The 26,682-nt window shown below is 55.3% G+C and overlaps 13 protein-coding genes across 13 annotated transcripts; 7 read left to right on the top strand and 6 right to left on the bottom strand.

The window, feature by feature from the left end:
• Positions 1-10: 10 nt before the first annotated feature.
• Positions 11-271, bottom strand: N657DRAFT_685067 (uncharacterized protein; the record flags this gene model as incomplete). The annotated part of the gene is made up of 2 exons (XM_062796743.1): positions 11-46; positions 131-271. The coding sequence occupies 2 exons, from the start codon at positions 269-271 to the stop codon at positions 11-13; spliced, it is 177 nt and encodes a 58-aa protein (XP_062642452.1).
• A 2,121-nt stretch (positions 272-2,392) lies between these two features.
• N657DRAFT_583216 (uncharacterized protein) lies at positions 2,393-2,924 on the top strand (the record flags this gene model as incomplete). Its single annotated transcript, XM_062789657.1, has 2 exons — positions 2,393-2,654; positions 2,764-2,924. The coding sequence occupies 2 exons, from the start codon at positions 2,393-2,395 to the stop codon at positions 2,922-2,924; spliced, it is 423 nt and encodes a 140-aa protein (XP_062642451.1).
• A 496-nt stretch (positions 2,925-3,420) lies between these two features.
• Positions 3,421-6,186, top strand: N657DRAFT_694281 (uncharacterized protein; the record flags this gene model as incomplete). Its single annotated transcript, XM_062797277.1, has 5 exons — positions 3,421-3,555; positions 3,641-3,983; positions 4,167-4,673; positions 4,738-4,885; positions 6,138-6,186. The coding sequence occupies exons 1-5, from the start codon at positions 3,553-3,555 to the stop codon at positions 6,184-6,186; spliced, it is 1,050 nt and encodes a 349-aa protein (XP_062642450.1). The 5' UTR covers positions 3,421-3,552.
• Positions 6,187-7,276: 1,090 nt separating this feature from the next.
• On the bottom strand, positions 7,277-9,709 carry N657DRAFT_651045 (general substrate transporter). Its single transcript, XM_062794079.1, has 9 exons — positions 9,319-9,709; positions 9,118-9,227; positions 8,911-9,039; positions 8,771-8,853; positions 8,665-8,704; positions 7,880-8,603; positions 7,698-7,827; positions 7,572-7,638; positions 7,277-7,507 (listed from the first exon to the last, which is right to left on the bottom strand). Exons 1-9 carry the CDS (start codon positions 9,396-9,398, stop codon positions 7,389-7,391), a joined length of 1,482 nt encoding a protein of 493 aa, XP_062642449.1. The 5' UTR covers positions 9,399-9,709; the 3' UTR covers positions 7,277-7,388.
• Positions 9,710-10,613: 904 nt separating this feature from the next.
• N657DRAFT_583296 (uncharacterized protein) lies at positions 10,614-11,580 on the top strand (the record flags this gene model as incomplete). Its single annotated transcript, XM_062789665.1, has 3 exons — positions 10,614-10,645; positions 10,705-10,913; positions 10,979-11,580. 3 exons carry the CDS (start codon positions 10,614-10,616, stop codon positions 11,578-11,580), a joined length of 843 nt encoding a protein of 280 aa, XP_062642448.1.
• A 937-nt stretch (positions 11,581-12,517) lies between these two features.
• On the top strand, positions 12,518-13,743 carry N657DRAFT_367817 (uncharacterized protein). Its single transcript, XM_062787016.1, has 5 exons — positions 12,518-12,691; positions 12,745-12,879; positions 12,939-13,057; positions 13,133-13,475; positions 13,530-13,743. Exons 1-4 carry the CDS (start codon positions 12,608-12,610, stop codon positions 13,350-13,352), a joined length of 558 nt encoding a protein of 185 aa, XP_062642447.1. The 5' UTR covers positions 12,518-12,607; the 3' UTR covers positions 13,353-13,475; positions 13,530-13,743.
• Positions 13,744-14,490: 747 nt separating this feature from the next.
• N657DRAFT_583259 (uncharacterized protein) lies at positions 14,491-14,947 on the bottom strand (the record flags this gene model as incomplete). Its single annotated transcript, XM_062789661.1, has 2 exons — positions 14,491-14,747; positions 14,872-14,947. Coding segments are annotated over 2 exons (333 nt in total), but the record flags the coding sequence as incomplete, so codon positions are not given.
• Positions 14,948-15,377: 430 nt separating this feature from the next.
• Positions 15,378-17,547, top strand: N657DRAFT_651039 (carbohydrate esterase family 1 protein). Its single transcript, XM_062794078.1, has one exon. It carries the CDS (start codon positions 15,768-15,770, stop codon positions 17,163-17,165), a length of 1,398 nt encoding a protein of 465 aa, XP_062642445.1. The 5' UTR covers positions 15,378-15,767; the 3' UTR covers positions 17,166-17,547.
• A 47-nt stretch (positions 17,548-17,594) lies between these two features.
• On the bottom strand, positions 17,595-18,294 carry N657DRAFT_667093 (uncharacterized protein; the record flags this gene model as incomplete). Its single annotated transcript, XM_062795369.1, has 2 exons — positions 17,595-17,981; positions 18,040-18,294. 2 exons carry the CDS (start codon positions 18,292-18,294, stop codon positions 17,595-17,597), a joined length of 642 nt encoding a protein of 213 aa, XP_062642444.1.
• A 1,150-nt stretch (positions 18,295-19,444) lies between these two features.
• N657DRAFT_685061 (S-adenosyl-L-methionine-dependent methyltransferase) lies at positions 19,445-20,914 on the top strand (the record flags this gene model as incomplete). Its single annotated transcript, XM_062796742.1, has 4 exons — positions 19,445-19,654; positions 19,702-19,821; positions 19,902-20,517; positions 20,589-20,914. 4 exons carry the CDS (start codon positions 19,445-19,447, stop codon positions 20,912-20,914), a joined length of 1,272 nt encoding a protein of 423 aa, XP_062642443.1.
• A 182-nt stretch (positions 20,915-21,096) lies between these two features.
• Positions 21,097-21,644, bottom strand: N657DRAFT_367676 (uncharacterized protein). The gene is made up of 2 exons (XM_062787015.1): positions 21,373-21,644; positions 21,097-21,311 (listed from the first exon to the last, which is right to left on the bottom strand). The coding sequence occupies exons 1-2, from the start codon at positions 21,473-21,475 to the stop codon at positions 21,160-21,162; spliced, it is 255 nt and encodes an 84-aa protein (XP_062642442.1). The 5' UTR covers positions 21,476-21,644; the 3' UTR covers positions 21,097-21,159.
• N657DRAFT_651038 (uncharacterized protein) lies at positions 21,251-22,049 on the bottom strand. The gene is made up of 2 exons (XM_062794077.1): positions 21,783-22,049; positions 21,251-21,713 (listed from the first exon to the last, which is right to left on the bottom strand). Exons 1-2 carry the CDS (start codon positions 21,792-21,794, stop codon positions 21,549-21,551), a joined length of 177 nt encoding a protein of 58 aa, XP_062642441.1. The 5' UTR covers positions 21,795-22,049; the 3' UTR covers positions 21,251-21,548.
• A 945-nt stretch (positions 22,050-22,994) lies between these two features.
• N657DRAFT_583223 (glycosyltransferase family 20 protein) lies at positions 22,995-26,225 on the top strand (the record flags this gene model as incomplete). The annotated part of the gene is made up of 3 exons (XM_062789658.1): positions 22,995-23,504; positions 23,650-25,579; positions 25,636-26,225. The coding sequence occupies 3 exons, from the start codon at positions 22,995-22,997 to the stop codon at positions 26,223-26,225; spliced, it is 3,030 nt and encodes a 1,009-aa protein (XP_062642440.1).
• Positions 26,226-26,682: the final 457 nt, after the last annotated feature.

The raw sequence follows: 26,682 nt of genomic DNA, 5'->3' as shown, positions 1-26,682 counted from the left end.
AGGGCTCTGCCTATCTGGTACTGCGCCGGCCAACCAGGCGGGATCTCTGGGAAGCGAGATTTGCACCATTCCTACATCTCTGTTAGTTGCCAGGCTTCCGTAACAGGGGGGCCGGGCCAACTTGACTAACCATCCACTCGGCCTGCTTTGGTCCGTATGCCTTACGCGTGTTCTTAGGCCTTACGTCCTGGTCGTCGAGCAGATACCTCTCAACGACGGCCGAGACCTTCGTGTTGACGCGCTGAACAAGGCTCGGATCTAGCTGGTCCATCTTGATACGCCGTACCAATAAAACAATGGTGGTAGTGGTAGATTGGGGCGGAGGGAGGGAGAAAACGCAGCGCTAGTATGGCTAGCCCTGAGGAAAGCCGCTTATTGCCGCCCAATTCGCTGGTCATCCAGGCCAGCCAAGCCCAGAAAAGTCAGGGCGGCCGCGCGCCCAAAAACCGGGGTATTCAGTGGCGTCGTATCGGTCATCCGCGCTAGCGGATGACCGTCACCCACGCCAACCGACCCGAGATACCGTTGAATGTAGCTCCTGGTTCGGCCTTGAACCATGAGGCTGGGGCTCCGCTGGAAGGCATCGTTGAAAACGTTCCAGGGCCGGCTGCTGACACATATTCTAACATGCTTCTACTGGCTGTGGTTTTTGATGGTCTCGATGAGCTTGCTGTGATCTCCATCGAATTCGTCAAGCGTCGATGAAGAGGACAAAACGGTACCCACTCCCAGCCTGCGATACCAGGGCTGTGAAACAGTCGGTAAGTTCGTCCCATTGCTAGTCCGGAACATGGCGTATTGCGCCAGGTCGCAGCATTTGAATGGAGGCCCATCGCCTTTGGCAGACCCAAGGCGTAAGGTCGGGGTCCAGGCACTGAAAGAAAAGGGTGCGCATCAGACCCTCGTGGGATATATGCATATCAGTTAGCATTGCTTGCAGGTGCCAAGGAAAATGGCGTCGGGATACCCAAGAGGGGCATTTGCTCGCAATGCCGCGGCCTTTCCCTCTATTTCCTTCGACAGATCGTGGAGCTCACTGGTAATCTTTGTCAGTCTCTCGACTCGCTCTGTCTGGCCCGACGCCGACTTGTAGATCTCGACTGTGTCACGCAGCAACCTGGTCCAAAGTCGACAAATTGAACACCGGCTGCTGCAATACTCAAGGCGCTCAGGGGCTCCATAAGGTAAGGTCGTTGTTGGCTCTGGTGGAGCAGGTGAGACAGAGAAAGCACGGGTTGAGGATGATGGCGGAGGTCGGAGCATTCAGCTGGCATACCCCTCAGCCTTCTGATAAAATCGCGTGACTTGAGAATGTGCCTTTCTGTCTCGTCGTGGGCCTTCTTGCTGCGGACCCCCGAATCAGCCAATTCAGTGTTTCCAAGCGCATCATGGCTGGCTATGCGCGCCACGCGCCAACATCGAACAGTCGTTGAACCTGGCTGGATTGGCTCGACTCGGCACAGTCGCCAGCTGGATTAACATGCCCGCACTCAGGTACCTTTGGTACGGAGCAGAATAGCGGCTAAGTTGGGCATCAACTGAAACAAAATGTGCATTCTCCATCTAAGGGCCTTCAAATGAGTTGGTAGCTCGGTACCCGGCATTGCGGTGGCTCAGACTGTCGCCAGAACGGGGCTAGATTTGCGAGACGTGGCGGCCAGATGAGACGGTGTGCAGATGGTATTGCAAAGCACCGACATGAGCGCGACGGTGCAATGAAGGCCAATGTCCATCTCAAATATGAGGAAGGTGTCGTGTACGTTGCGAGTTGAAGTCCGTGCTGAGAGGGAGATGCAAACAGAGGACTCGGAGCCAAAAGAACGCTGACACTCGGCTCAGTCGGAAATCGTCGCTTCTCGGAGCCAGCTCCGAAACAGCGGCCAAGACGCCAAACTCCTGGCCGGTGACTCAGCTGCAGCTGCACGGGATTTTGCGTCAGGAACGCGTCGAACCAATTTCGATGACCCAATCATCCAACGCGACGCGCGCCGTGGGATTCCTCGGCAGCATCAAGGAGGCCCGCGCATCCCCGGCAAGTCGGTGACTGGACATACGACCACCGACCTAAGACGGGGATTTGCCATTTCTCCGCGCCGCCCGACCGATCACTTCGATGAGGCCAACAAAGAAGGCATAGAAGCAAAGGACGAGAAGTCAGCAAAGAGATCACGTTCTTACACTTCTGCACGTTCGATTCAAGTGTTTATAAACCTTACTTTCCTCCCTGAAGTGACACCTTTATTCTCTCTTCTCTCTTCTTCAACACCGACTTCGGGTTTACCCACCTTACCTTATCCCAAGCCCATCTCTCCAACAGTTCTCACCTTAGTAGTACCTCACCAGCAGGTCACCTACATATCAACCAGTAACGATCCATTCCAACTCCCTCAAAATGCCCATCGCACACACAGGGATCAAGGTCTCGGCCGCCCGGCACCAGGCAGTGGTAGCCTGGTACGAGGCCGCCCTGGCGCCCCTCGGCTACACCAAAGCCATGGCCTTCCTCGACAACCAAGTCGTCGGATTCGGCCCGTCCCCTGGGGAGGTCGACTGGTGGGTGACTTCGTCTGCCGCCGCGCCGCCGGGCGTCCCGCCGCCTGCCGACGCGGATGTCGCGAGTGTGCTGCCGACGCATACTGCTTTCGTTGCTAAGGGTGAGTCTTCCCCTTCTCACTTCAGTGTTGCCGCCTCGTTGGTATGCGGACAGTTTCATTTGAGGCCGGAGGGTTGCGTGGATAGTGGCTGACATGCATGTTGGTGTAGATCGGGCGAGTGTGGATGCCTTCCACAAGGCCGGTGTTGCTGCTGGTGGGAAGTGTAATGGTGGGCCGGGCGTGAGGCAGTCCGGACCGACCTACTATGCGGCCTTTGTGTTGGATCCGGCGGGGAACAACATCGAAGCTGTTTGCAATGCTGCGGAGTGAGATCGGCAACGGGATTCGTCGGCTTGGTTGAGTATCGCACAGGAATCGCTGCAGCACATAGCGTTCGTACCAGGCAGTATATGGAAATGGGTAATGGAGGGCAACTTCCAGTTGCGCAATGGTTATGCCACGGTTCCTTGGCAGATCCAGTTGACCAACCAGATTTTTTATGTTACGGTCAGCTACCGTTCCTGGGCCCAACGTTGGTCTAAGACGAGAGAGTTTACCCGGTACCTCACCTGTCCCTGTCTCCTGTTACCCATTGCGACCTCCAACTTTTAAGGCAGCCACCCTCAGAACAGACGCCTCAAGCATCAGTACAGGGCCTGGGCCACATGGATTATGGCGCCACCTTCAGGCCCCTCACTGAGCCAAACTGCGTGGAAGCCGAGTTTAAGAGGTGCATGTAACAAGCCCCGATCCGTTGATACTGTTCGTTGTCGCAAGACTCGGCCCCGGCAGCTCGAGCTAACACTACTCGCTCTCCGTCATCAAGCGCGAAGGCGGCCTACCACCGGAAGCGATCCGAGATTGGGATGTGCTCGCCGCGATACTGGGCACCATTGCCGTCTTTTCCGACCAGGCAAATCGCAAGGGCATTCAGTCGGAGCTCGGCTCTCGCTGTTCTATGGTACCAAGACTCCAAGAATGCGCTGCTTCAAATCGAACTTCCTGATACGCCGGCTTGGAGGCGACAGAATCAGACCTCCCAGTAGGACCGCGGCTTGCGCGAGTTCGCATTCATATCAACCTGCCTCCTGCTCGGCGCGTCGTTCGATCGGGAGCGTGGAGTTGCCGTACATGACCGCCCTGCGTCCCTCGGCACCGTCTTCCGCGACACCAACATGGCGTCTTCCATGGCCCTGGTGGATATCTCGGACCTGGACGCGATACGCTATGGCGTCGTCGCCTTCCGCTTGATAGTCATGATCCACGTATCCGGGAACCCCGATGGATCCGACGACTCCGACGGAGAGGAGGTTTGGGGAGACGGTCCCGGACATCGGGATGTCGACCTGGAGGAGGACCGGACGCGAGACCCGCTCTCCACCGCGGCGTGTATGGCCGAGGTTCCGTACGAGCCTTGCGATGACCGAGTTGAAAAGTTCGATAGCATTGGGCTTGTCGATTCGGCTGCTCTGTATCGAATTTGACCTCGCGATGTCGTCGAGGCCCTTCCCCGTTCAGACCCTCCTGGTGCAGAAGATGCGAATTTGGTGGCTCTGATCAACGGTCTGATAGGGGCCCAAACAGTCGAAAATTCCCAGCCTCTGGCCCACGGACTTAGCAGCACAACGGACTTCAAAGCCGTGCTCCGGCGCCACCTACAACAGCAATCCCCAACAATCGGCCACCTGCGATCCACCGGCCAACTCCTGGGCCTTGCTTTCGCTCACGAGCCGCACCTCAACCTCGACCCCTTCGCCAACCTCTCGGCCGTCGCCATCGCGGCTGCACTTGAAACGACCCCGATCCCGCCCACATCGATCAGTCTGACCATCAACATGCTCCTCAACCCCGTCAACCTCTATCATCGACACCCTCACCGCACACCCCTCCCTCCAAGCCCTCTATCTCCTCCAAAGCCAACCCGTTCCTCAAATCACGCCAGCACGACCTTCTTCCTCACCATAGCCTCCCACCTAAGAAATCCTCCCGCCCGCCTCCCCCACCCTCACCTCTCCGGCGCGCATTCCGCCCCGCTCCGCAAGAAAATCTTCCTTCCCGTCCGTGTCACCTTCCTCCTCTGTACGCCCCTTAACCATCTACTACCCCGTCCTTCACCTCTTCACCCGCGACAACACCCATCCAGCCAGCAACATTTCCAACCACCAATTCTTCTACGTCGGCGACTCCCTCCTCCCGCCCTACCGCTTCGCCGCCGGTTTCCTATTATATCTCCGCTCCCTGCTCACGTCCACCCACGCACCCCGCTTCGCAGGCGACAGCCCGACGTCGCTGTTTTGTTTCGCTTACGCTCTTTCATCCGACTTTGCTACATTAATACTACTACAGGTAGAGGTACTGATCGCGTCGAGATCAGTCCCCATACCCACTGAGAACATAGCCATGTCGGAACGGTCGGCTGCTGCTTGGGGACGAGAAGAAGATACAGGTAGGCAGCCTGGAGGGGAGAGGAGGAGGTGTCTGTGGCCGGTGCTAAGGGATTTGCCCGGGGTCAGTTTGGTTGTGCTTATTGGGAGGAGGTTGTGGGTTGATGTGGGGAAAAAGGGGGCCGCTGCCGCTGCCGGCACGTACACAGTTAGTTGGCTGCCGGATTCGAGAGCCGGGTATGTACGGATGAACGGTATGCGTTTGTGAGGGTGGAGAAGGATAGGAGGATCCATTCGGACAGCAGGGCTTTAGGGGTCAACAGGGCCAAGGAAAGGAGAGGGGTATTAGGGAAGGGGAGGTTGAGATTGTCGGGCTGAATGGGTTTTTGGCGGCGACAGTGCTGGGGGTTGATTTGGGGTTAGTGGATCTTAGGGTGGACGAGTCTGTGATGGAAATGAAGGAGTGGCCGGGGCAAACGAAGATTCCTGATGGTATGAACAAACTGGCTGTGCTAGGGGAAGAGGAGGCGAGAGAAGAGATGTTGAGAGGTTTTCTGGTAGAAGCAAAGAGGGGAAGGGAGGACTTGGGGTCAGCTATGAAAGCATCTGGAGGTTAGTAGATTGCAATGGAACAGTATTGGACTTGGCTAACTTGGCGTGTAATAGGAACAGTATGGTATCCAGAGCTAAGAGCTGCTGGACGAGCCAAAGGTGGAGTCCAAAGGTTCAGGTTGCTTTTCATCTTCATGCGCCTGAAAACCATCCGAGTCCAACCTGGAGGGAGTGCCAGTAACCAGCTGAAGTCTGTCCGTTGGCGTCCGCCAGTGGTACCGCGTTTCATTGAAAAGCAATTGGAGTAGACCCATGCTGATGCTAAAAGACTTGTCAGGAATGTATTTCAATCCAGCTCTGGGGTCGTTCGACGAATCGTAGTAAGAAGTCACCGTGATAGGGAGAGGCAGGTTGACGTCCAGGGTGGCTGAGATGTGAGACGGTGAGAATAGGGTACTTACTTTACCTCATTATTGTTGGATTTTGATTTGAGAGAAGGCCGCGGGATAGGCATACGTGCGGGCACGCTGTAGTGGTTGATGTACCATACGTCACCGAGCATGGGCAGGGCTGCGAACATAGAGGTTGCCAGTGCTGACTATCGCAGGCGGAAATGCGAGGTGATTTTCACAGAAGTAGCCTGGAAGATGAAGTAGACTGGGAGGCAACTCGAAGTTAACTCAGAGCTCCGAATAACTCTTGATTACTCTAGCATAGTACTAGTTCTCCCAAATACTGCTTGCTGTTCGGGACTCAATGCCAAGGGAAACGAAGCCTGAGAGGGCCGGACCATTTCTCGCTGTATTTCTCAGTCAATGGATTATCATTTCTCTTTGCCCCTCCGAATCATCATCACTCAATACCTTGTACCTTAGTTGAGCTGATCGCATCTGCCTCTGTAGTTGAGCTGCTCTTTTCCACAACAAGGTAGCTGAAGCAACGTAAAAGATCGGCTTTGGTAGCGGCGATCTGAGCGACTGTGCAATCCGCGATCAATCATCCAGCGAGAGGGATTTCATCTTGCTGGCCAGGTCCGAGTCTCCGCTCCCAAAAATTTTCTTCATCTTACCAAGCTGCTCTTCACAGAAAGCCAATGTTGAAGGTTCGTTCATAAGTTTCTATCTCCTTGTGACGTGCTCCAGAAGGGCTATTCCTCTGGCCCCCTCTCCGCTCATCGAGTAGAGTAGCTGCAAGCCTTATTTGGTAGGAGCGGAGTGCAGGGTAGTCCTCTGCGACCACCTTCTTGAGGACGTGAACGATATGCTCCAGCAGCTTGCGTCCCTCTGCCACCTTCCGAAGCTCGTTGACGTATGCTTTGACAAGCGCCAATTGGCACTTTAAGTCCCATTGTGCGCTGGAGAAGCCCTCTGCTGGACTTTGATGACGTGGCTCGAGCAACTGTACTGCCTTTTCAATTCTTCGGACTTCTCCCTCTTCAAGTAGGCTTCTGCAAGCGCCTCCTGGGCTGATAAGAGGGAAAAGTCGTCCTCCGCAAGACGATTTTCTACCGTCAGCTCCATGGCACGCTCAATAATCCGGGTCCCTTTCTCCACCTTCCCTGTCTGCTCTACGTAGAGTTAACTTAAGAATACTTGGCTGTTGAGGAGAAGGGGGTCATGCTCGATTGAGGTTTGTTCTCGAAGCCTTTCGATCTGCTCGAGCATCGACAGTCCTCTTGTAGTTTCCCCTTTCTTGGATGCGGAATTCTGGCCGAGTAGTAAGGATGTCAAGCCTTCATAGAACCTCTTGGGACACGCAGCATGTTCGTCGACTACATATTTGATGCCTCCCGGATCACTAGACAACCTACATACTTCCTGGGAATGGGGGGTATTGAAGTGTAGTAGGAAACATACAATCATCTTGCTGCCTCAACAATATCACTCCCGTCTTTCTCAGCCATAGTAACCTTTTCCTCGACATCATACTTCTTCTGGATGTCACCAAAAATTTCGTCGATCTGCTCAAGTGATTTGCCTACAGGAGAAAGTCAGTTCAGGGCTTTGTTTATGCTTCTCGGCCGTATCAGAAGCCCACTGACCTCTAGTTTCTGGATACGCAAACGCGAAAACTACAGCGCACAGAGCGTTGGTGAGGATGAACAGTATCTGTGACGAGCATCAATTTTCGTCCTCCGATGTGGGCGGTCAGCGTCAGCATCACTCACGTAATACTTCCAGCCCACCCTCTCAAGAGCGATAGGCGAGCATTGGGTGATGACCAAGCTAATGGAGTAGTGGATGACTTGGACGACGGCGTTGGCTTTGGCGCGGAGCTCGGTGGTGAAGACTTCTGGCCTGCAAACTGTCAATTCGCCCAGTCAGAGGTATTTCGAAACCTGTAACCTACGGAATAATCCACGTCATGGGCCCCAACAGAGCCGAGTAGTTGGCCGAGACCAAGAAGATGCAAGCAATAAGACCCTTTTGAGCGGCTTCGTTGGTTGGCTGACCGGGCCGCGCAGGGTACAGGGCAGCGAGAATCGTGATCATCAGGTATGAGACCGACAGCAAGGAGGAGCTGGTGATGAGAATCTTCTTGCGGCCGATACGGTCGACAAAGAACAGGGACAGAATGCAAGCGATCGGAGCAACACAACCGTACAGGCCGCTGACCAGCAGCTGCTGGTCCTGGTCGAACCGCAGCGTGGCATAGATGGCCGTCTGGAAGTACTGCACAAAGCTGATGCCGGAAAGCATGGCCGCGGCCCAGACGAAGGATCCGACAAAGAGGCGTCTCCTGAACGGCGGCGTGCGGACGAGGTCGAGCCAACCGAGACGATGTTGGGCTTGCACTTCATCGGCGATGCTGGCCTGGATGGAGGCGAACTCGGTTCTGCACCATTCCTCATTGAAACCGTCATCGTGCCAGCGCCGGAAGGTCGCCTCGGCTTCTTCGTAGCGTCCCTTCAGGCACAACCATCTCGGTGACTCCCCAATGAACAGGACCCCAACGCCGAGGACGAGGGCGGGAATGGCCTGGATGGCGAAGCCCAGCCGCCACTGGTTGGCATTGGCCCATTTACCTTCACCCACACCGGTCCAGAGGGCGATGAAGAATCCCCATGCCACCACTTGAAGCATGTCAGCTCTGGCAACGTGATGGGTCGTCCTCAGCTGGGAGACATCACTCACTCATCTGGTTCACCGCCGTGATCCTGGCACGTTCATGTGTCTGCCGACAGTCAGCATCGCGCGAGGAGCCACGTTCCTTTTGTAGAATAAAACCTATCAATCTCACCTTGGCGATCTCGGCCCCAAACACAGGGGCAACTCCAGTGATGGTTCCAACAGCATACCCGACCAAAAGACGACCAATGATGACTCCAACCAGAATCAGCATCGCTCCTACTGTCCGTCAATAGTTGGCCGGGTACGTACGCATTGAAACGTGGGCTGCACCAGCCATCAGCGCCCCGCCAAGCACACCCCAGGCACATCCGAAAGCAATGGCCTTTCGTCTGCCCAATCTGTCACTGGTCACACCCACAGAAGCGCTTCCCAGCCACGCTAACCACGACGCTGTCAGTAATCCCGGCAAATCTAACGTGCGAAAGGGGAGGGATATTGTGAACAGCAAGTGCTTACCTCCGGCTTGATACACCGAGACAATAGCTCCCCGAAGCGGCGCATTGGGCTTGTCGAAGTAGTTCACGAAAGACCCGAGGGCAAGACTTGGCGTGATGATGCCCGAGTCACTGGAGGAGAGGGGAAGAGTTGTCAGAGTCTTCGTCATGCTTGAGGCCAGGCCCGTCGAAGTTGAGGTAAGCTGGCAGATTCTCCACTCACTATCCGTAGAGAAAGCCTCCTATGCCCAGGAAGAGAGAGGCCAGGAAGGTCTTGGTCAGCCACTGTGGTCTTAGCGACATGATGGCGACGTGAAGAGGCCCCGAGCGGCTTCAGAGATGTCCAACAATGCGGAAGGGCAGCATGCAACACCAAATCAATTGTTGCAGAGCTCGGGACTGTGGTGTTGAGATGACATGTCAGCCAGCAGGGCGCTAGATTCCTTTATTTCCCCAGCTGATTTCGGCTGCAGCCCTCTTCCCCCGGGGCTCGGGGTTAACTGCCGATCATAGGATTGTGGGACTATCGTGGGCCAAGGCGAGCTAATGTGCGGAGAAGGTCCCGATCCGGGGTAACGACCACTGGTAGAACATCTAGGGAGAGGTTATTTCCGGACTCTCGGCATCCTGGCGGCAGCCGTTACCCAAGTTGCCGGGTCCATGGGTCAGAGGCCACTGGACTGGCAGTGTGTTGTTGAAAATCCTCGTGGCGCTGATTAGGGTAAGGTGTGCTTTTGTAGACATGAGGAGTCAGGCAACGGCCTATCTACATCCTCGGCTTCTTGTCGGGTATTGATAAGTGTTGTATCAATCCTTTTCGCTGCTGTACCTAGGTAAATCTGAGCTTCATTTGGCAGGTTAGGATCAGGTTTGTGGGTTCTTTTTGTTTATCTTTTCTTTCTTTTTTCTCTTTTTTTTTTTTGGAAAAAGTTTACCGCGAACCCTCCGAGATGACCGGGGTGAAACTTTCACCGTGACAACTTGAGGGCAGCATCCTTCCTTCGCTTGAGTCAGAGGCATTGGTCTGGCTGGTCAGGCTCGGTAGAGCGAAGTCGGAATGAGATGTGGCCGTCTCGAAGGGCAGGGTTTAACTTGGAGCTACCTTTTGAAATGGAAAAGTTGCAGTGGAATGGCTGTCTTATTTCCCACCCCGGCCTTTTTCTTTCTCACTCCCTCATACTTGCTGTTCGAGTTTGGGTGGTCTTTGCTATTGTTGGTTTAGGCAGGTAACGCTTCCATTCGGAACTAAGCTGATCAAAGAGTCTGTCATAAAGATCTTAGTTATTGTATGTTCGTTTTGCGACGTATGTAAGGCTATGACAGTATTTCAAGGTACCGCATCGGTTTCGCCATTGCACAAAATACAGTACGGATTATTCCATGCTTTGCCATATAAAGCCCTAACCCGGATATACCTTGAGCCTGGCGGCTTTGTTATCCCACCGGACCCACCGCTCATAGAGCATCCATGTCCTTAGGCTCAAACACCCAACTGCACCACCAACTCAAATGCTGGAAATGGATAATCGATTCCTGTCATCCGACGAGAAGTATGTTAATCAAATTCGTTTTGATGTTGCGATGAGCTTGCTGACGTGGAATGACAAAGACTGCTCCGCACCGGGCTGTTTTCCGACGTCACGCTCAAGTGCGGCGACAGGACATGGCAGCTGCACGAGAACATCTTTTGCTCGCGCAGCTTGTGGTTTGAAAAGGCCCTCACTGGGAGCTTTCAAGAGGCGAAGACGGGCTTGGTTGAGATCCAAAACTTCGCGCCAGAAGCCATTGACTGGCTGGTGCAATACATCTACACAGGCAGTATGCCATTCTCATCGAGTTTGTGTGTTCTTGATGCACATGTGGCCAAGCTGACATTTCGCCAGTCTGCAACATCCCGACCCTCAAGCCGGACACACCCACCAAGACCACCTTCGTCACGTGTTACGAAGTGTACACCGTGGCCGACTACTTCGCCCTATCCTCTCTCGCAAAGATCGCCCTCGACACCCTAACAGCCGAGTTCGACAGCAAGCTCGGCCCAATCCAGCTGCAGTACGAGTCCTCGTCTGACTGGCTGCCCGAACTCTGCGAGGCCATCCGCCTCGTCTACGCCGACGCCCCCGTCGGCGATACAGGCAACCTCTCGTCCATCCGCGCCGCGTTCCTCAGCTTCGCCCACACGGCCCGCTTTTACTTCCTCCAGAATTCAGACTTCAACAAGTTCCTCGACGAGGAAGCCCCCGCCTTTGCGCTCGACCTGTTCCGCGTTATGCGCAACACGGGCGACTTTTTGGCGTACCTGCCCGACCAGCACTGCTCGTACTGCATGATGAAGCCGACGAGGGGGGACAAGGCGTACTACACCCACCTGGCACCCGAGACGCTCAAGCTGACGGCGAGCTGCTCGACGTGCGCGGGGAAGAAGAAGGACCTTGGCTCGGCCATGGCGAACTGGGCGGGCAAGAAGAACCCCGGCGGTACCTAGGACGTGCCTGTCGAGGGAGATTCTCGACCTCACCCTCTTGTGACGCATCACGGTAACGGGCGGCTAATCATTCACCTACCGCCGCCTACAGCTTGACCAGGCGGCGGCTTTTTGGGCTGCATTGTCACGCTGGGATACTTGTGTTGGGCATTCCTTTGTCATGTCGAAACGTGAGTACGGCGTGGTGACCATCATGTGTGAATTTTGAGCGATTGAGGGATTTGACCAAGATCAATACCACGGTCGACTTGCATCCCAAAGTACATTGTTTTTCTTTGTAGGCGGCTGGGCGAAAGAAAGCTAACACGAACCAATCATGACTTAACATGATTCTGGTACTAGGGGGTTACTCGTTTACGATTGGGACCAACCGAACTCCCGGTACGGGGTTGCAGGGCATACTGTTGCGGGGCAGTCGCTATTCAAGCGCGAGCGACCACCAGTTCAGTTCATTCACACCCCATCTCGCCGACCTGGCACGCATTCCGCCTCGCTCTCTTCCTTGAACCTCCTCATTTCCCTCCATCCACCGCGAGCGAAGCACCATGGAACGAGAGAGCGACATGGGAGACGTCATTGTCATCCGACAACACGAAGCTGGGCTTTTGAGAAGATCTACCGAGCCCGAGTCCACATCCCACGACAATACCGGACCCCACCACAGTGTCAATGGGCTCGAGGTTTGAGCCCAACTGACTCGCGGCTCATGTGAACTGAACCGACACTAACACAGATGTCTTTTTAGTTGGAGATACAGTTCGCCTTCATCCAACACCGCATTGAGATCTTTGACCGATTGGCTGTGGGACATGAAGTTGCCCTCAAAAGGGAGTCCAATGACCCTTGAACAGTTGAAGTGGGCGAGGGGCTTGTGTAACTATGTGCCTTGGCTGCATTGAAGCCCAAAGTCGAGATCTCCATCACACTTCCCAATGGCACGGTGAAAAGCGGGAAAGTATGGGCGACCACCCCTGCGTGCATACCGGCGGCTATATCCAAATCGATCCTTGCCCGCACTGTCGTTGCGATGGTGAATGGCGAGCTCTGGGATTTTGACCGGCCCTTGAGCGCAGCTCCACGCTGGAATTGCTTGACTTCAGCCACCCCGAAGGTTGGTGCACCCTCGTTGACCTCGTACCGATGCCGCCGCTAATGGACGGTTAGCAAAAGGTGTGTACTGGCACTCAAGCGCGCATATCCTTGGAGAGGCCGCTGAGAAGCAGTTCGGCTGTCATCTCTGCAATGGTCGTGTTACAAGTAACCACCGGGCTTCGTCTACGACATGGCCAATATGGATCGGTATGTCCGTGAGCGCGACTCCGAAGGGCCCTTGAGAAATCAACAGTGAGGAACGATAGGGAAAATCAAGACGCGGAGAAGTCTGTCCCAGAGAAGCTCGCCAATCCATCATCAAGCAGAGGCAGCCATTCCAGCGCCATGTCATGTTCAAAGCGGACCTCGTCAATCCGTTCTTCGGGTTCGTACATTGTCTCACCGAAACCTTGGCTGGTTGGGTGTATACGGATTCACTGACAGTCTGACACCCTTGCAGCTTGGGTCCGCCTATTGGCTTGGTGATAGTAAAAACAAGACCGTACAGCGTGTTGCCGGCGTCTTTTTCCCGGACAAGAAGTAACTTGATGACTATCACCACTTCCTGCCCGAGGCTGCCAAGAGCAACCACCGGAAAACCGGAGCAGATTAGAAGTTTTTCTTTTTTGACCCTCTCTCCGGGCTCCTGCTTCTTTCTCTCTCACGGCGCTAGGATATAGAATGCATGCTCGACTTGCTTTGGCAGGAATACCGACGTCGTGGGTACGACGAGGTCATCACGCCCAACATGTACAAGGCAGGCCTGTGGAAAATATTTGGCCACCGGGATCACTACGCCGATGGTAACAGTTTCGTTCCCTGAAGTACCTTGGACCGCAGCTTACAAGTTGTCATAGGCATGTTCACCATTCTAGCGCGGCCTTTGTGGTTGAGTCCCAGGACGCGCCGTGGCCCGTCTGCTCTCAACTACTGATTCCTTGCCTCTATATATCGAAGGCTTGGCTCGATATATCGAAGGACAATGCCTGTTGTAATAATCCAACGCGTGCTTGGGAGTCTTTCAAAAGGAATACCCAGTCACCTTGTCCCGGCGTAAATCCATCCCCGAACATGATATTTTGTCCAAACGATATCGAGACGAGTATAGCAACCGTCCTCTCGGTCTTCAGGTCGTTTTAATTGAAATCGCCTCTACCAACCTATTGTCAATAAGTACTCAGACGTAGTGCGTTGAACCCATTTTTCTGGAGGACTTGGGCGTGATTCTTTGCCTGCTGTTGCAGGGCGACGTAGGCAAGGGTCGGTTGGGGATGACTTCGAAGAAACTGGAACAGCTCTTCGAATCTCTGGTCGCTTTCCGTCTTGATACCCATGAAACTCATCCAGTAGTCTGCGAACTACATAGAGCCAGCGCTGATGGACTTGGCATGGAGCTCGAGGCTGAACCATGTTAGACGAACTTCTAGACGAAATCTTGGCTGGGAAGAATACCGTACTTGGGCCGGTACACAGACGTCTTGAAGACGTGAGTTTTCTTGACCTTAAAAGCCTTGCAAATGTCCATTACAACGTTTGGTGTGACAGTGGTTTTCCAAAAATCCAAGATCTTTCCTTTTTGTATCTTGTGATCCTATGCCCCGCTTACCGTCAGACATATGATACGTTCTGCTTTGACTTCCTCGGCAAAGCGGGCAACTGTACATGCGGCGCCAGGATGAAATGGTCAGAAGGAGGCTGTCGAAAGGTGCGCGTACCATTCAAATACTCAGCCCTGAAAGAGTAACTCCACTAAGTACTGCTGTCAGTCTTTCTGCAGGACATATGGGAACGTGAACTCACTTCTGAGACGCAGGCGCCTCATCCATGGCCAGCAAGCAAATCCCTCCGGGAACGTCCCCCGATGGTTGCCACGAATCCCTCGTTGTTTAACGTTCGGGGGCGCAGTAGAGAATCCGCAGCTTCAACTCGCGTAGGCTTGCATAAATGCGCTGGATATCGTCCCATTATTTGCTCGAGTCGATGGATCGGGCTGGGATTCCGCGTTTCTTTTAAAGCGTCGACCTGATCCTTCATCAAAACAATCAATGGTGACACAACAAGCGTTATGCCAGCATCTGATGGCCGTTTCAAGCCATGGGCTTTGTCCCGTTCTGGGAAGGCAATGGCAGGGATATCTCACTGATGTTAGCATGCTTCATAAATACTGCGACGATCCATGTTGAGCTCTGGCCGCGGAACGGATTCGTACCTGATAGCGCAGCGATTTGCCTGCGCCGGTCGGGAAGATGATAAGAGCATTGTCTCCGGCCAGAATGCTTTAGTTGAGCCCGCTTGTTCATGGCGAAAGAGGGATAGCCGAATTGTTCCCTCAAGATGCGCTCGGCAAGCGGGAGGTGGTTTTGGGCGCTTGCCGTCGTCGTCAGCCGTTCCAACTTAGCCAGGTCGTCCTCGTCGAGGTCGTTAAAAATTTCATCCTTTTGGGTGTCAAGCAGTCAAATTGCAGTGCTAAATTGCAGGGTCAGGAGAGTTCGGCTGGTTTCTTGTGGTTAGAAGATGTTCAATCTAAAGTCGGTGGTCTGAAATGCCGAGCTCGATTCGGGTGTTGTGTTCTCATTTGGAAGTGGGAAGTGGAGCTCTCCTGCGTGGGGACTGTGACGCACGGACCCCATGATCTCGCTCAAACGTTGAAAACGAGAAGCGGGGGGATCTGATCAGCCTCACGACAGGTGAACGCGGGGATGAAGCAGATCGCAATGATTTCATCCAGCCACCCAAACCCTCTTTCCTACCTCAGCCTGCATCTTAGCCGGCGTAGTCAAAACCCCGGGATATGACCTGAAGGGATTGAATTGGTGCTGTTGACTGCCCACTGAACGGGCATCTTCCCCAAATCCTTTTGCGCAATGAGCGGGGAAGTCCAACCAAACCTGGGGGAAACCGGGCTGGGCTGGCTCCGGAATGTAACACAAAATGCAAGGCGCAACTGAGAGGCCGCCTTGGATATTGGATGCGCATTCATCAAATACCCACCCAGCCCCGCGCTTTTGACAGGGCCGGGAACCATTAAAAGCCAGGCGACGCTTCGTGCGTCGCCCCGGTCCTTGGTCATGTCGTCCACCCTATCATCTACCAAGATGGCTGCTCGTCTGCTCAAGGCCCTCGTTGGGCTTTTGATGACTGTTGAGTCCTCGGCATCGGTGACGATCCGCAAGACGGGCCGCGGTCCCACGGGCTACGAGGTCGACTTCCGCTATGTCAACACCACGGCCAAGCGGGTGCTGATCGGGGGCGGCATACAGCCATTCACTGACCAGTTTCACACAACGGGTACCGAGTATCGCTTCAACGGCCGGTATGACCCGCATGATTACCAACCAGGCGACTTCTACGTCAGCAACCCGTCACCACAGCTGCCCGCTGAGCCGGCGTACAAGTGGCCGTACGAGATGAAGCGGTCAGACGACGAAGACGGCCTGTGGACGTACACGGCGCCCCTGCCCAGCGGCATCTACAGCTTCGCGTACTTGGTCAACTGCAACTACGCACCCAACTGCAGCATCGACACGGGCCACCTCGTCATCGACCCCGACCTGCCGCCCTTCATGAACGTGCCCGGCGATCAAGTGGCATCCAGCTTCCAGGTGCCCTTCGACGCCGAGTTCCAGGCCTCGTCCGAGCTCAACACCAACTTCGACTATGCCCTGGACGCACCTGACCCGGAGCGCCACCGCGGTGAGGTGAAAATAGTCAACTACACCTCCCCGGGCTCCATCCACCCGGCTCCGGACGTGCACGATTTCGCCATCTACCTCCCCGCTGACTACCGCCGCCCGCGCTGCAAGAAGAGGGAGTACCCCCTCCTGTACCTGTCCCACGGCGCGGGCGGAAACGGCGCAGACTGGGAAAACCTGGGCCGCATGAGCCACATCATGGACAACCTGATCCGGCTCGGCCACATCCCGCCGACAGTGGTCGTGACGCCGTCCTTCTACAACCTGGACGCGAGCTTGCAAGACGGCCGCAGGTTCATCTACGGCAACAAATCCCACTCAGTCCCCGTCCCCGCAGCGCAGCGCGTGCGCGAGAACTTTGAAAAGCACCTGTTCCCCTGGGTGGAGGAGCACTACGACGTGTGCCGCAACGCGAGCTGCCGGGCCTTTGCGGGCTTGTCGATGGGCGGCTTGCTGACGTACGAGATGTTTGTGAACGCGACCGATTATTTTGACTACTACGGCATGTTCTCGCCGGCTACCTTGGGGCCGTTTATTGACGCGGCGGCCGTTGCGGCAAAGCCTAGTCTGAAAGAGAAGGGAATTATGGTGGCGTATGGGCTGTATGATTTTGTGTTTCCGATGGCGAGGAATCTGCAGACGGCTTTGGATGCCGTGGGGATTCGATATATCACGCGCGTGACGCCGTTTGGGAGTCATTATTGGAATACGTGGCAGGACGAGCTGTGGTGGTTTGGGAGGAAGGTGTTGTGGAAGGAGTTGCCTTTTACTGTGCGGACGGGGAGGCAGAATAGGAGTTGATTTCGCTGAAGGTGGGATGAGGCACAGGAGTGGAATCATGTGACGGCGAGAGAGAGGCAGCATGTCCTGAACATGGGTTAGGCACACCGAGAAGAAATCGACTGGCCGCTGTGACATATTGTTATCATTCCGGTGGAGCCATGAGACTTGAAAACGGTTTTAATGAGCATATGGAAAGGATCGGCTTCTGAAGATGCCTAACATGGCGTTACTCGTCGAGGCTCCTGAATCGACGATTCGAAGATAAGGTGTTTCAGACGCGTATGCCTGATCCGATGGGACTAAGGCATAGAATTCTATTCTACCGGGAAAACACGGGCATATTGACTTGGCTTGTATTTTATACAAGCGTAGGAGCAAAAAACGTCCTGGCGTCCACATCACGTCCTTCTACCTCCGGATCCGCCAGAACCATGTCCCCATTCAAGATCAGCTGTCCTTATCCTTCTTGGGTTCACTCTCCGGGATTTCCTCGCCCGTCTCCTCATCCACCAGTGGACTCTCATCCGCCAGCCCCTTGAATTTGGGCTTCCCATCCTTGATGTCCACCACACGCTGGGGGTAAAACATGTGGGACTGCACCTCAAACGCCTTTCTGCCCTCGGGGGTGTTGATGCCCTCGATGAGCGTGGGAAAGAGGAGGATCATATTCCTCCCCTCGTCCATGATGGGCGACCGGCAGTAGGCGCACTGAACTTTGCACGGCAGGTGGTGCGTCTGTGACTTGGCGGTGGGGTCGTACCAGCCGAGATCGTGGTGGCCTTTGGTGAAGTTGATGTCCTCCTTGTGGAAAATGGCGGCCCATTGGAAAGGAGCCTGCACGTTGTCAGCTCTGAAGGTGCGAAAATCAAGATGACGCGAAAGCAGGACATACCCCGTGCATCCGCTGGCAGGTTGTGCAATGGCAGTACTTGGAGGCCAGCGGCTTCTCGCGACTCAGCTCGTACTGAACGGCACCGCAGTGGCATTTCCCTCTCCACTTGACATCGAAATTTTCGGCCTTGTCGTGTATCCGGTATGGCGCTCGGAGTTTCCACTCATCCTCCTTGCGCTCTGTGCTGGAGCCTGCTTGATATTGATGGGGCTCGTTGCCAGTGCTCTGCTTGTTACCGTCCTTGTCCTCGGTCATTTTTTTCAGAATTGGCGAGGTGGTGAGTGTCGCGGCGCGGGAGGCGAGGGTAAGGGATTGATAACGGTGCTGCTTGAGCGAGGAAATGGAGGGTCTCGCGACGCGGAGGAGGATCATTAAAGTTTCTAACCGGCCGTGATTCGGGTTCTCGTCGTGAGGCTTGATGGTCGCGCCGGAACTAGTTAATGTTGGTGTTGGGTCTGGATGTGAATGTGCATGTGAGCTATTGCCACTTCTAGGGCGAAATTCTTGGAGTTCGGCACCAATTCTTATAAACTCAGATGCAACAAAACGAGTGTCGTCACGATACCCATCGACGTCAAGTGGGAAGGAGCAAATGCTCCCGAAGATCCGGGGATGTTGACGTCATGAAGCTTACAGCAAAAGTGGGACCCACCGACTTACACACTCACTTGCCTTTTGGAGTTCAGAGCCTCAGACCGTCGTTTCACAAGCACCACCCGGCTGCCATTGAAGATTTGATAACTGCTAACCGAAGAGCCTGCCACCGCAAAACGTTTGTTCAAAATTTGGCGAGGTTTACAGAAGGGAACTTCATCTAGTTAAAGGTTCCCCATATGAGTTCCGGACGGACAACCGCTGGCACTGGGGATCCGCACAATGCAACTTCTCCATGTCTCAGGGCTTGAAAGGGTGGCGTTTCTACTTGCGGTGAATCTACGTCCATTTTTAGCCGTTATTGTCTAATTTAGTCCTGGTTCCTGATTCGGCGCCTTTAAGGCGACGCAAGTGCCCCTCGGAAGTCAAAGTTCTTCCCCACGTGGTATCCGGTTCCGGCGGAAGGACCGCGAAGGGCTATTAGAATGGCAAACAAAACACACGTTTGATTGCGTGCCGTTGTCCAACGTGGGCAATATTTTTATGTTTGATGGTGGTAAGGTACAGTCGTTGCCTTTCTATTTAGGCTCTCTCTGAGTTCACGAGTCCCTAATACCAGAGGGCGTAGCTGTACGGTTCGCGCGCAATCCCGAGGGCAACCAAGCGCGCCTTCCGGTTTGTGACTCCCTGAGGTGATGCTGTTTTAAGAATATCTCGCGAAACGTTCCAGGTTCATCTTCTCCCCCCCTTCCTCGTTTTCCCCTTGCTTCTTGACTGTCTTCAGTACCTTTGTTGTTAGTATTTACTCGCTATGCCCTCGAACTCGGGTTTCGACCTGGCCCTGGCCGCTGAGAGCCTCCGCGACGATGTCAGGAGGTTGGCTCGAATAAACGCAACCATGCATCCCCACGAAGCGGAGGACAATGCGGCGGAGCTGCGGCGGCGCATCGCTAAAACGGCCAAACAAATTGCGTTCGAGACGGCGCCCAGGATGGACGTCGTTAAGGATGACTGGATCGTGGTCAGTCCAGTGAACCTTCTTACCATAACACTAGCTAACAGCCCCAGCTCGGTAGCGTCGCAGCATGGAACATCTTTATCGACTGGAGAGCCTTCGACCGCATCCCGCTCGATGGGTATATCTCGATCTCCGACCTCGCCCGCCTCCTGAATGCGCAGGAATCGCTCGTTGGTATGCATCCCATCGATGTCTACCACGTTTTCAGTCACCACTGCCCCAATTCTAACCCCTCTCGATAATCAACCAGCCCGAATATCCGCCCAGCTCCTCGCCACCGGCAAACTCCTCCCCGGCCCCTTCCCCAACCCTCACGCACTCGCGAATCTCGCCCTTCTACATCGGGACCAACCCCCTCTCGGACACCTGCATCGTCGCCGTCGGCAACGCCATGAAGCCATTTTCGCAGTGGCCGGAATACTTCCGCGCCTACGGCCGCCGCGAGCCTGTAGGGCCGGGATTCACGCCCTTCAGCTTTGGCTGGGGCCATGCGCCGCTGCCGCCGTGGGAGGTTAAGGTCCTGTATCCCCTGTACGCTAGCGCTTTCATGAGGACTATGCGTTCGAAGCAAATCGCGGGCGGGGATATGGTTCTTACCGGGGAGGAGGCGCTGTGCGACTTGGAATGGGTTGGCATCGAGGCGCTCACCATGGACGAAAATGCGGCCGTCGTGGTAGATGTGGGCGGGGGGTTGGGCCAGCTGATACACCTTGTGCTGAGGGATGTAGTGGGCCTCTTGCCCCGGCAGTGCGTGTTACAGGACCGGAGGGAGGTCATTGAGGAGGCCAGGGCGGAGTTGATGCGCCATGGGCTGGATGAGGTGGTGGTGATGGAGCATGATTTTCATCACGAGCAGCCGATCAAAGGTGAGTACCTCCCTGCAAGTACGCAGGAGCGGATGGTGGTGTAAGGGATGAATTCGCTAATTTGAAATCAGGAGCGTTGGTGTATCTGCTTAGGAGGATTCTGTGCGACTACTCGGATGAAATGGCCACGGGGATCCTGCGTCGTCTGGCCGAAGCGCTCCCTGCTGACAAGCCTAACGCACGGGTCATTATTATAGAGGAGAGGCTGCTGGAGGTGCCGACACCGGAGAACTGCATCGTAGACCTGGTCATGATGAACCTAGGCGGAATGTTACGCAACTACGACAAGTACAGGGAGATTGTCGCTGCGGCAGGTTTAACAGTGGTGGGATATCATATTCAGGATGGAAATCCTATATGCGCTGTCGAATGCGTAAAGATTGAGGGGGCAGCGTGAGACTCCTGAAGCAGGTTGCCGTTAACGTTGGGTGTTCTCTGACAGCAAGTGGTATCAACACCAGCGCAGATTTAGTACGGTATGATTGGGTGACTAGTATTGAATACAGTTGGACATAGACTCGCATGCCACAGCAGGCCGACAGAACTACAATCGACTTGGTCGTCCTATTTGACTAGGGTTCAGTAGGTAACAGCAACATCGTCAAGCACCGTGTTACAAGGCGAGGGTTCTTTGGCGGTGTCTCACCCGAAACCCTCTCGTGCTTGCAGGCTTTCTGACCCAGAGGAATACAAACCAGAATGTGAAGCTGTGAGTGCTACCCAAACATCAAACACCGCATTCGCCGCAGTTACTCGTTGCAACAAAGCTGGCATTCTGGACCGCGGGACAGAAACTATGTCTTTTGTCAGCGCTAATCTTTCTACTCTGGACCGAGGTTTCGATCATTAGATTACATTTCGCGGACTGAGAGATGGAAAGAGTCGAATCCAACGACGGTGACAACAGCTGGCATACTTCTCTAGTCAAGAGGATGGCCGGGGGACGCCAAGGCGGCATAACCCAACAGCGATCCCCCCCTCTTGGCTTAGGGTTACTTACCTGAATCGGATCATATGCAGCAGGAGAGGGTTCACCGTTCCTGGTGGGAGGGGCATGTGTTCGTCGAGCAGCACGTGGTGAATGCAAATGTCGAAGGGGTAGGCATTGTCATCTTGAGCGCGTTGGCGGTGAGAGGCATGGGATGGGGGTTGTATCGTATTGTACATGCCGTGCTGGGCGATGTAGGTAGTTCTCCCTGAACGTAGCTCTTTAGTTGAACGAGAAACTTGGAAGCCTCAAATGGTCGTATCAAGGCGATAAGTACCCGTTGAGCCATAATGGGGAAGAACTCAGATCATGTCGTTTTGCAGGCGGCTCAGGGTTGCATTGCACCTGGGAAGCCAGTCGGGTTGCGGCATGAGGCCATGTGAAAAGCACCTTTACGTGCAGATGCAGCGGCAGGAAATGGCTCCTGTCGGGCGAACGCGGTCAATCCTGCGGCTTAACTGCGGCAAGACGGGAGCACGAACGACGCAAGCGACAAGCGAAGGGAGTGAGAGAGGAGAATAGCTAGAAAAATGGCGCAACTAATGTTGACGAGTGTTGTGTTCTAAGCACTGTGTTGTGTTCAAACCACTGATGTTCCGTTCGTTCACCTCACGAGCTGAATGGACTGTCCGTATCTGCGTGGCTCAATCATGGCTGTTATAGGATTGGGCTGGTCGAACCTGAAGCTTGCCCACCTCCTTTTCGCACCAGGGGCAAGACGTGGAAATGCATCGTCGATCGATCTGGCCAACCTTCCAAGGCCCGTCTCGGGCCTGGACCCACCGAGCCAACAGGCATCAGTCCCGCTTGAATGGCCTGAAACAATGTGAAGTGGCAGACAAACAACTCAATGTTCTCAGTTGGCTGAGCTTAAGGCGGCCTGATTCAGTGACTGAATCTCAAGACCAACGTCAGTAAGGTAAGGATGAGGGTGAACAATGGATGCTTGCGCAGATAATGTCGATTTTCGAGACTGAAACAACCTTGATTGAGCAGGCGGTGAAGTTGCCCCGCCATCCCCGGCTTCGTCCCTGTTCGCGATTGCACGCGTTGGCCAATCATCAGCTGGACAGTTACACAAAACCGCGGGAGGGCTAGAAGCGCTCAGAAAAGGGAACAATAAACCTGTCGCTTCAAAAGAACGTAAACGACAGTACGGATCCGTAGTAGAGCAGAACTGAAGGAGCGGAAGCTTGTCGGCGACTTATCAGCGCAGAACGAGACCGGCTGTTCTTCAATATTGGCCCCACCCAATCCTTATCGGCGGACTAGGGCCCGGTTCTGTCTCCTTTGCTGCGAGCCTGCCAAGTTGGCCTGCCCGTGTCCCCGCTGCATTCTGCCCCGCTGACGTTGTTCGTCAAAGTCCTGAGCAAGGCCCTTATTTATCTCGCAGTTCCTCTGCCTTTCACCTCTGCGCATTCATCTAATTTCCTCCGTCACGAATTCTCTCAACCTCTCACAATTCCCTGACCATTGACGCGGCGCCGCCATGGATCAGAACGCAGGCGCGGCCAATGGCGCGGCCCAGGCGGATCCCGTCGAGCAGAACCCCCCGCGCCCTGTCGTTCCCATTCGCACCGACTCTTTCCTCCCTCCGCACCTCCGCCCTTCTGTCATTGAAGTGCCTGTGACCCCGGGCATTACACGTGAAGCCTACGAGTTCGAAGCGAGCGACGATGCCAACGGAACCGGGCGCTCAGAACCCGGCTATTTCTCGCCGCCCCTCGACGAGCACGCGCTTGCCGCATCGCCTGCTCCGGATGTGACAAGCCGTGACGGCCAATCATTCAGAAACAAGCTTCTCATCGGTGCTCAAGAGAGCACCAACTATATGCGACGAGTCAGCATTGCCGCCCTCGGCCAGCCGATCGACAAACCAGCAGCAGAGTCCATGTCCGATGTTCGATCGATTAGCCCCAATCTCGCGCTCACGGGCAACATTATATCGGCCACCTTCAACATACCCTACTCGGTCAAGTACCCCAAGGGCGCCGACTGGGTATGTACAATATTGCATTTGCCCGCAGTTTTCTTTGTAGTAGCCTTACCTTGTGCCTCTGCTCACCTACCCCTCCATGGCAGCGGGGACACAAGCGTTTGCCAAGGTTGCTTGATGGTGGGGCTGATGTCATCGTCTCCTGCAGGAATTGGCTCCGCGCCACGGCCAATCGGCGCTCTTCGATGCGTTCTCGTACCTTTCCTCCGACGAATCACCCTGGAACCACACGGTTGTCGCATGGACTGGCGAGATCGAGCAGCCCCCGGAGGCGTGGCCGCCCCAGGACGGGCCCAGCACCACGGTCCACCTGAGCTCGCTCAATCCTCTCTCGAGACCGGTGCCGCTCGATGGTGAGTCGAGGCCGCCCACGCCGCCGACAGACGGGCTGTGGATTCCCAAGGAAGACATGCAGCGCCTCGAGAATCAGTTGTCGCACAACAAGAAGATCAAGACGGTTCCGGTCTGGCTAGCCGACGACGTCGACGGAAACGAAGGCGGCATCAGGTTGAAGGACCAGGCGAGATGGAGGCGCTACGCCGAGCACGATCTCTACACCCTCTTCCACTACAAGCAGCATGAGCCGACCGACGGCCGCGCCGAGAGAGCACATTGGGCCGACTACTTTAGGATGAACCAGAAGTTTGCCAACAAGATCCTCGAGGTCTATAAGCCCGGCGACATTGTCATCGTCCATGACTACAACCTGATGCTGCTCCCCAGCATGCTGCGGCAGCGCGCCCCGCACATGTACATCGCCTTCTACCTGCACTCACCTTTCCCGAGCAGCGAGTTCCTCCGCTGCTTGCCGCGTCGCAAGGAGGTGCTCGAGGGCGTCCTGGGCGCCAACCTGGTTGGGTTCCAGAGCTACAGCTATTCACGACACTTTGCCAGTTGCTGCACGCGCATTCTGGGCTTCCCCTCGGACAGTTCGGGTGTCGACGCCTACGGCTCGCGCGTCGAAGTCGGCGTCTTCCCCATTGGCATCGACGCCACAAAGGTTGCCCGCTTGGCTTGGACAGACTCAGTCAACGAGAAATACGAGGCGCTCAAGAAAATGTATGCCGGAAAGAAGATCATCGTGGGCCGCGACCGTCTGGATAGTGTCCGCGGCGTTGCGCAGAAGCTCATGGCGTTTGAGCGGTTCCTCGAGAACTACCCCGAGTGGCGGGACAAGGTGGTGCTCATCCAGGTTACGTCGCCCACCAACATTGAGGAGAAGGAGGACTCCGAGAACAAGACCTCGAGTCGGGTCAATGAGCTGGTCATGAAGATCAACGGCGCCTACGGCTCCATTAGTTTCTCGCCTGTGCTGCACTACCCGCAGTACATTAGCCAGGAAGAGTACTTTGCGCTACTGCGCGCAGCCGATATCGGCCTCATCACGTCGGTGAGGGACGGCATGAACACCACGTCGCTCGAATACGTCATTTGCCAGCGCCAGTCGGCCGGTCCCCTGATTTTGTCCGAATTCAGCGGCACCGCCGGTTCTCTGAAGGACGCCATCCACATCAACCCGTGGGATCTGTCCGGCGTCGCTGCCCAGATCAACAACGCGCTCACCATGCCCGAGGACAAGCGTCAGGCCATGGAGCAGAACCTGCTATCCCACGTCACGAGCAAGAACGTGCAGTACTGGATCGCCGGCTTCCTTCGCCGCCTGGTTACTATCCTCGGCAGCCGGAAGAATGCGACCTCGACGCCACTTCTCGACCGGTCGGCCATGCTGCGCAAGTACCGCGCCGCCAAGAAGCGCCTATTCATGTTTGACTACGACGGCACGCTGACGCCCATTGTCCGGGAACCGAGCGCAGCGATCCCTTCGGAGCGCGTCATCACGAGCTTGAAGGCGCTTGCTGCAGACCCCCGGAACGCGGTTTGGATCATCTCTGGCCGTGACCAGGAGTTCCTCACACAGCACCTGGGCCACATTACGCAGCTTGGCTTTAGTGCGGAGCATGGCAGCTTTATGCGGAACCCGGGATCGACCGAGTGGGAGAATCTCGCCGAGAAGTTCGACATGGGCTGGCAGGTCGAGGTACTCGATGTGTTCCAGAAGTACACCGACAAGGTGCCCGGTAAGTCGTTTTCCTTTTTCCATTCTCATTGTTTCCAGACGGCTGACAGGAATCAGGTTCGTTTATTGAGCGGAAGCGGTGCGCCCTGACGTGGCACTACCGCCAGGCCGATCCCGAACAAGGCGCACATATGGCACGTGAATGCCACAAGGAGTTGGAAACTACGGTCGGTCGCAAATGGGACGTTGAGGTCATGGCCGGCAAGGCCAACCTGGAGGTGCGGCCCACGTTCATCAACAAGGGCGAGATCTCTAAGCGTCTCGTGGCCACCTACAATGCCGAGCTGCGCAACGGCGGCAACGACGGCAGCGCAGACAGGGTCGATTTCATCCTCTGCATGGGCGACGATTTCACCGACGAGGACATGTTCCGCGCCCTGAACGGGCTGTCGCAGCCCGCCGACGGCAGCCAAAACAGCACGCCCGAGGTCGCGACGGACGATTGCTTCACCGTTACTGTCGGTGCGAGCACCAAAGTCACGCTTGCCCGGTGGCATTTACTCGAGCCTGAGGACGTCATTGAGTGTGTGGCGCTCCTTGCCGGGGTCGGGGGAGGTGGCACAGGCACGACCGCTGGTGGCGTGCTCAGCATGGGCGAGGTCAACCTCGCTGCCCTCAGCGCTGTTGAGGATCATATCCCCGAGTAGACGTGACTGGGTGGGTATAGGTTTGGGTCCGTATGGGTGAAGAGCAAGATGTAGATGGTGGGCTTTTTGCCGTCGTTGCCTATCAGGTGCTCCTTTGGGGTCTGGAGGAGCGTCTCTGTTTGAGCGATGCATGGGATCGAGATAGGCATGTGTCGGGGCCAGGACATCGGGCTGGGCTTGACCTGCGTGAGATGGGAAGGACATAGACTCTATCTAGCTTTGCTCGGACAGGACGTTGTTGTTGTCCTCGTCTTTTGCGCTGCATTGCACTTAACGAATAGATTTGTGTGAGGTAATCCGTACTTGCAGCTAGGTCCAGGGTTCCAGGTTGCGTGGGACATTTCCCCTTATGGAGAACTCAATCTCAGAGCCACATTCATAAAGCAACGAGCCTTGAAGCCCTCCCCCTTCATGCCACACTTCATGTGGATACTGTCCCCTTGATATCATTACGTGG

This window comes from Parathielavia appendiculata (genome assembly GCF_033297405.1).
Source record: "Parathielavia appendiculata strain CBS 731.68 unplaced genomic scaffold N657scaffold_40, whole genome shotgun sequence".
In the NCBI taxonomy this organism is placed as follows: Eukaryota; Fungi; Ascomycota; class Sordariomycetes; order Sordariales; family Chaetomiaceae; genus Parathielavia; species Parathielavia appendiculata.
The sequence above is the reverse complement of the archived record's forward strand: the minus strand, read 5'-3'. Positions and strand labels throughout refer to the sequence as shown.

Bases quoted from the DNA above. Each gene is read 5' to 3' on its own strand.
- N657DRAFT_367817 (XM_062787016.1), top strand. From the start codon at position 12,608: ATGGTGAATGGCGAGCTCTGGGATTTTGACCGGCCCTTGAGCGCAGCT. The intron at 12,692-12,744 runs GTTGGTGCACCC...ATGGACGGTTAG, and splicing joins TGACTTCAGCCACCCCGAAG to CAAAAGGTGTGTACTGGCAC. The intron at 12,880-12,938 runs GTATGTCCGTGA...GAGGAACGATAG, and splicing joins GACATGGCCAATATGGATCG to GGAAAATCAAGACGCGGAGA.
- N657DRAFT_651045 (XM_062794079.1), bottom strand. From the start codon at position 9,398: ATGTCGCTAAGACCACAGTGGCTGACCAAGACCTTCCTGGCCTCTCTC. The intron at 8,604-8,664 runs GTGAGTGATGTC...ACATGCTTCAAG, and splicing joins CACGGCGGTGAACCAGATGA to TGGTGGCATGGGGATTCTTC. The intron at 7,828-7,879 runs GTAGGTTACAGG...GACAGTTTGCAG, and splicing joins CCCATGACGTGGATTATTCC to GCCAGAAGTCTTCACCACCG.
- N657DRAFT_651039 (XM_062794078.1), top strand. From the start codon at position 15,768: ATGGCTGCTCGTCTGCTCAAGGCCCTCGTTGGGCTTTTGATGACTGTT.
- N657DRAFT_367676 (XM_062787015.1), bottom strand. From the start codon at position 21,475: ATGCCGCCTTGGCGTCCCCCGGCCATCCTCTTGACTAGAGAAGTATGC. The intron at 21,312-21,372 runs GTAATCTAATGA...CAAAAGACATAG, and splicing joins CATCTCTCAGTCCGCGAAAT to TTTCTGTCCCGCGGTCCAGA.